General features: G+C 42.8%; 1 protein-coding gene across 1 annotated transcript in view; it reads left to right on the top strand.

Annotated features, from left to right (window-relative positions):
• The window catches only part of TSPAN12 (tetraspanin 12), a 91,714-nt gene that overhangs the window by 22,654 nt on the left and 60,215 nt on the right, over nucleotides 1-8,845 (top strand). The window contains exon 3 of the mRNA XM_006882670.1: nucleotides 691-826. Within this exon, the coding sequence (XP_006882732.1) occupies nucleotides 691-826 (136 nt within the window). The remainder of the gene's footprint in view (nucleotides 1-690; nucleotides 827-8,845) is intronic.

Raw genomic sequence — 8,845 nt, 5'->3', positions numbered from 1 at the left:
ATGTCCCGAAACACTCCCTTTTAAGCCCCACAGAAATTCTTCCACATTGATTATATGTTCCATTTTCAATATTCTTCTCCAGGAATTTAAGAGTCTTAATTTTTATTATTTCTACCTTGTGGAATCAATTTGATGGCACCTAACAACAACAGTATATAAATTGCACATTATACTTGCAGCCATGATAGTATCTTTAGAAGAGATTCCATAGACAGTCTAAAGCCTTGAGTAGGCAAGCATTACTAAAATGAGTTTACATTTTTCAATATTTATTTTGTTTTCACAGATTTTCAAATATTTGATGTACCGCTAGTGAAAATACTGGTCGGAAACCCAAATCCCTTATACATTAAACTTGTCGGTTATTTTGATGAAACTTACAACTATATAGTGAATGTTACTTTATCTACCAAGTTCTTCCGTCTGGTAAGATTTCCTTTGCATATAACAGATCATCCTACGAGAGAGAGAGACAGAGAGGGAGAGCAAGAGAGAGAAGAGAGAGGGAGGAGAGAGAGAGAGAGAGAGAGAGAGAGAGAGAGAGAGAGAGAGAGAGAGACACTGTTATCTAGAAAATGGCAATCCTAGCTTGAAGGCATGATGATTGAAGAAGTCAAGAATAAAACTTGGGCCGTTTTCCCTGGAGCTGTGTCTTGGGCATAGCGCTGATACGTGTTTTTCTTCTTCCAGGCTAGAGGAGGCTGTCATCTTGACTTACTTTCCTGTGGTGCATCCGGTTATGATCGCCGTTTGCTGTTTCCTGATCATTGTGGGGATGCTGGGATACTGTGGGACGGTGAAGAGAAATCTGTTGCTTCTCGCATGGGTACGGTGTTTCTATCTTCCCTTTACTATCGCCAAGAAGGCCAGTTAGGAATGTATTATTTTTCCACTTGCCCACATGACTGTGGTTAGGGGATAAGGCGTCTACAGAAAGCTGCCATCGAGTCAGCTCTGACTCCTCGTGGCCCTGTAAGATAGGGTAGAACTGCCTTCTCTAAGGTTGTCCAGGCTGTAAATCATAAGGAAGCGGATTGCCACGTTTCCCCCATGGGGCAGCTTGTGAATCCCAACAGCCAGCCTTTCTGTGAGTAGTGAGGTGCTTAACTCCTGCACCACCAGGGCTTGTTGATGACCGTGACCTTCTTGTTCTGAACAGTCGAATTATAACCAACTTGAGCCGGGTTTTCAGAGGCAGCAAATCACAAAGGATGCAGTTACTCATCTTTCACCTCAGAGCAGCTGAGGGATTCGAACTGTGTGCCTGTGATTGGCAGGGCAACTCCTTATCATCAGCCACCCGGGCTCCCTGGTGCAGGGAGGGCAGGCTGTGGGAGCAGACCTCTCAGCAAAGGCTAATTGTTCAGCTTCCTGTGACAAGAGAAGCGTTCTTTCCATGAGAGGTGATTTCAACACAAGAATTTCCTGTACTCAGATGACGAGGGATAGAAATGTGGTCTAGCTGATTATGTCACTGAGGCTTCTAGTTAAATTGTCCTCTGAAAGCCAAAATTAATTCCAGTCTCTGGGGTCTTATTACTGCTCAAAAGGCCCTCAGGACGAGGACTTAGAAGTCACAGTGGCACAAATGGTGTTTCTTCCTTTCTTGTTTTTTTAAAAAATTTTTCTTCTTTTAATTTTAAACCAAGCCACTGTATAAATGCATGTAGAAATCTAGGTGGTTATAAAGTGGACAGATTATCATTCTGCACTATCTTTTCACAATTTAGTGGCTCTCAGGGAATAGTTTCCTGTACTAAATGTTGCTGTTATATGCCGTCAAGTCACGAGTTGCTTGCGACTCATAGTGACCCTATGTACAACAGCCCTAAACTCTGTTCTGTCCTGTGCCAGTCGCACTGTTTCTGACACACCCATCCTGATTACCCAGTCATTGAATCAATCCACCTCCTAGAGGGCCTTCCCCTCCTGCGCTGTCCCTCCACCCTCCCAAGCATGATGTCCTTCTCCAAGGACTGGTCTCTCCTTACAACATGTCCAAAGTATGTTAGACAAAGCCTCAGAATCCTTGCCTCCAAGGAGCCACCCGGTTTAATCCTTTCCAGGATGAATCTGTTTGTTTTCTTGGCAGTCCATGGTATTCTCAATACTCTTCTCCAGCACCACAGCTCAAAGGCATCAGTTCTCCTTCTATCCTCCTTGGTCATTGTCCAACTCTCTGATGTATAACAAGTGAGTGCAAATACATAATTTAAATAAAAGACTAAATTACTTCTTACATTCTCATGTTGTTGTTATGGTGGTGTGCCATCAGGTTGAAACTGACTCATAGCTGAACCTCCAGCAAGTTTTCAGAGGCAATGAGATGCATGGAAGAAGACTGCCCATCTTTCTCTTGCGGAGCAGCTGGTGGATTTGAACCACGTGCCTTTGGGTTCACAGAGCAGCTCCTGACCACCAGAGTTCAAATTCTGATTCTGAAGGCTACAATTAGGCTTTTTGTTAAGAAGTTAGCACACATTACGTAACGGAGTCAATTATAAATAGAGCTTATATAAAGCTCTTTAGAACAGCTGACCACGTGAGATTCTAGCTAGCGGTTCTAGGTTGTAGGGTAAGCGTGTTATTGCAGACACATGGGATTGTTTTTGTTTTGTATGTTGTTGAGGTAGTTCTGGTACGTGGCCGCCCTTACAGGGCAGAACAGAACTGCCCCATGGAGATTCCCAGGCTGTAATATTTATCTCTGCCAGTTGCCAGGATTTTTCTCCTATCAACTATCTGGTCATCAACTATCAACTTCTGGTTAGCAGCTTCGAGTTTAAGCATCACATCACCAGGGCCTTTTAACACATAAAAGCAGCTGCTCACACTGGCGTGGAGTCGACTCTGACTCACAGTAATACCCGCCATCAGGCTGGAAATCTTTAGGGACGGGTGGTACTGTCCATTTTTTCTCTTTGGAGTGGCTCACAGAGTTCAACTGTTCATTGTTTGGTTAATAACCTGACACATTCCTCATTCTATCACCAGGGTTCCTGGTACAGATGCTTAAGACATGTAAATCCTCCAGACTAATTCTATAAGTACCTTGCCTTCTTGTCAGTAGCTCTTTACCCTGGCTGCAGGTTACTTTTCTGTCTCTCTGTCTTGCATTGCCGTTTTCCCCCTCATTGATTTCATTCTCCTAGACCCTGCAGTGGCTTTTTAGAAGCTGTATATCCCAAGGAGGAAAGTTCCCACCTTACTCCCTTGCAGCTACTGGGGGATTTGAACCTCCAGAATAGCCCAGCCTTTGGGTCAGCAGCAGTGCAGCTCCCTAAAAGGCTCAAACTCAGAACACTCAAACTCATTGCCGTCAAGTTGGAAGTGACTCATAGCTGATTCTCCAGTGCGTTTTCAGAGGCTTCAAATTGCACGATATTTCCCATCTTTTTCTTGCAGAGCCTCCAGTGGATTCGAACCACTGGAGAGATGCTGTCTTTGAGTTAACAGTGCAACTTAGTCTAGGCCACCAGAGTTCCCTCTGAGGACTAAGTCACAGAATCTCCCTATAGACAAGTAAACAAAGTGGGAGGGGGGAGATGAGTGCAATGATAAACTGATCTGCTTGTTAACTTTGAGATTTCGATGGGGCACATACTCCCAGCATGACTAATTCCAATATGGTTGAAGTTGGAAAGAGAAGAGACTTAATGTGAGGCTAAACTAAAGCTTTACCTTTCATAGCAGAGATCTGTGTTGATGTATTACTAAGCCCCTCTGAGGTTAACTCTTAAAATCCGTGAGTAGAAAACAGAAAATGCTCTTGAAAACAAACTCGGAGAGGTAGAAGGTGCCCACTGCCTTATTCCTCTCCATATGGGTGTCCAGAGAAAAGAAGAGGTGGGAGGTGAACGGTTTAAAATCTTATTTTCCAATTAAAGATATTGAAGCAGTAATTTAAATATTCACTAAAGGACTTTCTAAAAAATGTATGAATTCAGTCAAGTTTGTGTTGTTGGAAAGAGCCTTGAGAGGACTTGGAGGACTGAGGTCCTTCGGGACACTGACTTCACACATTTGCTCCTGGCGTGCTCACTGAGCACACATGCAGCGCCAGTTGTTATTCTCCAATTAGTGTGTATAATAGAAAAACCATTCTTTAGGTCTAAATAGACCACCTTGTGGTCTAAATAGATCATATTTAAGTCTTTGGCAAGACCGATAAAAGATATGAGGGAGTTCCGGTGACCTAGTGAGTAAGGCGGAGGCGTGGTGTTGCCAAGCCCAAAGGTAGGCAGTTCAAATCCACCAGCTGTCCTTTGGGAGAGAGATGGGAAGACTCTGCCCACGTTGTGAACAGCATCTGAAAACCCAGGTCACAGGCAGCCATGAGTCAGTTCCTGCCTGGCAGCAGTGAGACTGAGTTGAGTTATAACAACTAAGAATGCATTCAGGCCAGAAAGGAGAAGTTCTACACTGAGACCCAAAGTCAAGGCCAGGTTCAGGGAGGGTGATGAGCATGGATGATCCTGCTTTTCTGTATTATCCTCTTTGTTTGTTGAATCCACTTTTTGGCATTAGACAACCACATGTACTATGTTATTTCACGGGCCTAGGACTGCCATCTGCGTCTTGATTGCTTCTTCCCTTTGATGATTCATGGCAGCTCTATTCCCAACCCATCTGGCTGCTTCTCTTCTCACGGTACAGAGCCTTGGTGGCATAATGTGTAACAGGTCAGGCTGATAACTGAAAGGTCAACAGTTGACCCTTGATCCTGCAGCAGGTTTCCAGAAGCTGTGTGTTACAAAGAGAAAATTTCCCACCCTAGTTCCTTGGAACTACGCTACTGGTGGATTTGAATCTTCAGAATGGCCAACAGTTCAACTCCTCCATCTGCTTTTTGGAATTAAGATGACCAGCTTCCTCTTGCCTTTGAAACCCAATGAAGAGTCCCTGAGTTAGACACAACTATCTAGTAACTTTATTTTTGCCCCTTTAGTCTCTAAGTTTTTGCAGCTTAGCCTTGCTTCAGCTCAGCTGCTCCATGCTGTGGAAGGAGCTGTGGTCTCTCTTCCCGGTCACCAAGCACTCAACTACTAGATACTGGGTCAGCTTCTCTAGTCATTTCTTCAGTAACTTCCTACTATTAAGATAATGCATTACCAATAAAAAAGGTATATGCTTTGAATCCACTAGCTGCACCATAGAAGAAGGATGGGTAATCTCTTTCCATATAATTTACTGTGTCTGAAAAGCTGTTGGAGTAGCGTCAGCTATGGGTCGGTTCCGACTCGCAGTACACAGCAGCAACAATCTTTAAAATGCTGCTAAATCCTGTAGGGTCTGGTTCTGTAATCTTGAGAACCTTCCCCTGCTTTTCTGCTCTGTTTTTGAAATGCCAAAGTTCAGGATGTCCACATGTCTTGGTTGGTCAGGTTAACGAGCGCCTCAGCTAATCTTACTGCCTCTTTTTGTCTCCCTCTGGTAAACCCAGAACTAGTGTTGCCAGTTTATCTAAAGCAGCCGTGATCATATAACTCCTCTGTTCCTAGACTTTAGAGGATTCTCTGTTGGCTAATGAAATAGTTATAGATAGCTCAGTCTTGCATTAAGACCTTTTGTGATAGAGCCTTGATCTGCCTTTTTCACTTTTCTTATCTGCTTTGTTGTTCTTTGGTCAAACTGTGTTTTCTGATCCCTTGCTAAAATTTCTTGTCCCTTTCTTCTCTGTTTTTATTCTTTCTGTCTGTTCCAAACCAAATCAAACACATTTCCTAGTGACTCAGCAGGGCAGAGGGTAGAGCTGCCCCTTTGGATTTCTAAAACAATAAATCTTTATAGACTTTCAGAAACAGACTGCTTCATCTTTCTTCCCTATGGCAGGGGGTGTGTTTGAAATGCTGACCTCCTGGTTAGCCGCTAAGTTCTTAACCATTGAGTAAGCAGCACCTCTTTTATTGTCCGCCTAGCAGGGAGTTTCCTCAGCACTGTGACTGAAATCTACCAGCTCATTAAGACTGCTCTGAAATGCTGCCCCCTGAGGTAATACCGTGCTAGACATACCTCATGGTTAGGCACTATTATTATTCTCATAACAGAGGGGAGGAAATGAGGCACAGAGAGGTTAATTGACTTGACTAAGTTTGCATTACTAATAGAATATTTAGAATTCAGACCATGGCAGGTGACATCCAGACAACATGTTTGTAACAACTTCCTTTTTTTTTAAAAAAAAACTACTACAATTACTGCCTTTTCCTGAGAATCTATAGCAATGTCTCAAATTATATTAGATAGTTTTACATTTGGTTTTTTCCCCATTTTATAACTAACAATAGTTTTCTGAGGGAAGTAAGTATAAGTGAAGCTCAGAGAGGTTCAATAGTTTGCCTGAAGCCACTTGGTGATAGTTTTATTACAAGGAGTGTTCACTGAGAAGTTAATACTCTTTCAGCCTTTGAGTCAAGGGTATTGCCTTATTTATACAGTGGCCTAGGGATAAGAAACTGCTGCAGTCCCAAAGGCACGTGGTTCAAATCCACCAGCTGCTCTGTGGGAGAGAGTTGGGCAGTCTCCTCCTGTGCGATTTATTGCCTCTGAAAACCTGCTGGAGGGTCAGCTATGAGTCATTTCCAATTGCACGGGCAATCAGCAACTATTTTTATAATCAGCCTAAACTAACAGACTCTAACGACTTGATATTATGAACTCTTACTCTTCTCCATTGCTTAACCACAACAAAAAGAATGAATCTTTTCATTTATTGTTGAGTTCAAGTGTACAGCGCAGATAGGTGTTCTGTTCAGCCAACCACTCATACCTATTTTGTTTTCTGACATTGGTCATAATCCTCATATGACATCACCCTTCTTCCCATGATCTCTCTGTGGTTTTTCTGTTGATTTTTCCTCCATCCTCTTCCTCCGTACCTGCTGAGTTTTATCCTTGGTCAGAGGCTGCCCTTGTGACCCTTGTGGTTGAGTGTTCTAAGTTCTGAGTGACTCCCACTATTATTGTTCACCTTGTAGATCTGTCTATCGCTGGACCCCAGGCTGTACCACCACGATGAGTTCAGTGCCAGGCACAAAGGGGAAGCTAAGGGCCATGGTCTTGGGTGTCCCTCCAGCCTCCATCAGTTGGTTTTGAGTTCTGTTCTACATTGTTTTATTGCTTATTAAATGGAATAATGGTTAGAAAATTGACACAGCGAGAAGAGGGTTAACTAGTGCGTTGGTTTGAGGAAGGTGCCTGGATGTCAGTGAAGAAATAGTGAGATTTTAATGGAGTGTGGCTGAGACATAGACTTAGGCCCACAGGCCTCGGCTTGCTAAGGCTTGTTAAGCTTGTTAAAGGGAGGGTGAGGGCAGGAACTAATGCAAAATATGACATACCAGGAGGTCTTGGGCAAATATTTGCAAACAGCTGTCATAGTTCTTCTCTTTCTGCCTTTTCGTTTCTCCTGATTTTTTTTGGTGGAAAAAGAAACAAGAAATTCTCTATTTTGATTTTGGATATAAATATGTAAACAAACAAAAGGTATACAGTTCAGTTTGTCCATTTCCTAATATTTAAAGTCCTGTTTTACTTCTGAAGCCTGTAAAGATTAAAATGATGAAGTGATTCTCATTTGTTGTGTATGTTTTCCTTCCCCATGAGACAGCCAGCATCTTTGAAAGCCTTCATGTCTGAACAATTACTAAATAAAAAGGTAGCTGGCAGCTGTGTGTGGTGCTGTTCTAATTAAGAGTTAAAATGTGCTTATTCATTAGAATGGTCCAGGACAAGTGACAGATTCTTAAGCAGATCTGTATAACCGTTTTACTGCGCTTTCTCTGAAGCTCCTGTGAGCTAAGAGGCTTGTGTTTGGGCAACAGGAGACATCTCTGTTGAGCTTTGATCACAAAGTTGACCTTTTTATTGAATTATAGATGCAAACCATTAAAGCATGCTAATCTAGTGTTTCCAGCTAAAATAAGTAACTCCGGTTAAATTTGTATGTCAGATAAGTAGCAAATAATATTTACTATAAGTTGTATAGTTGTTGTATACCATTGAGTTAGAACCAACCCATAGCTGACCTTCTATTGGGTCTTGAGAGGGAGTAAACTCCATGGGAAGACATTGCCTATTTTTCTCCCTTGGAACACCTGGTGGGATTTGAACTGCATGCCTTTGGGTTGACAACACAGCTCCTTCGCACTGGACCACCAGAGCTCCCTCTCTAACTATATATATACCCTTAATAAATAAGAAAATGTCACAGAACAAAAACTTTTCTATACTTAAGTGAGGCTAGTGAGAAGTATTTGATTGTCATTTTATTGGAAAAACAAGCCAAAATGACTTGAGCAAATAAGCTTGAATGTGCCCTGACTTGCAAGGTAATTTCAGTAGCAGAAATTTCTTTGCTCGTTAAAAAAGAAATTGAAGCTAACTAGAAATTGGTTTTAGTCCTTAGATGGGTGCTTTCAGAGGCTTTTAGCTGTAGACGAAATGAAATTCATTTGTTATTGCACATCTACCTTGCTATTAACAGAGGCATACGGGGAGCGGTTGCCAGCTTGGGGAATGTAAACAGATTGAACAGACGTGTTTACACTGTCGGCAGCAGCTGAATGTCACCATCAGGATATTCTCATTTGTCAAAGTGCGATGCTGACAAAAATCTGCTCAGCTGCGATCAGGCAAGTGCTGGTCAGACGCTGAGAGCACCTGCATACGCTGAAGGCCTAGATGCTGGAAAGGGATAGACTTTCCCTTTCAATCTTATTGCACTTGTATATGCCTCTCCATGGCGTGGGAGCACCGTGGTTGAGCCCTCAACTGCTGACAGAACTGTCAGAGGCTCAAACTCAGGGGAACCTCCCTGGGAGAAGGACAAGGCAGTCTCCTTCCT

This window comes from Elephantulus edwardii, unplaced genomic scaffold, assembly GCF_000299155.1.
Source record: "Elephantulus edwardii isolate Elephantulus edwardi_28Jun2011 unplaced genomic scaffold, EleEdw1.0 scaffold00022, whole genome shotgun sequence".
NCBI lineage: Eukaryota > Metazoa > Chordata > Mammalia > Macroscelidea > Macroscelididae > Elephantulus > Elephantulus edwardii.
The sequence above is the reverse complement of the archived record's forward strand: the minus strand, read 5'-3'. Positions and strand labels throughout refer to the sequence as shown.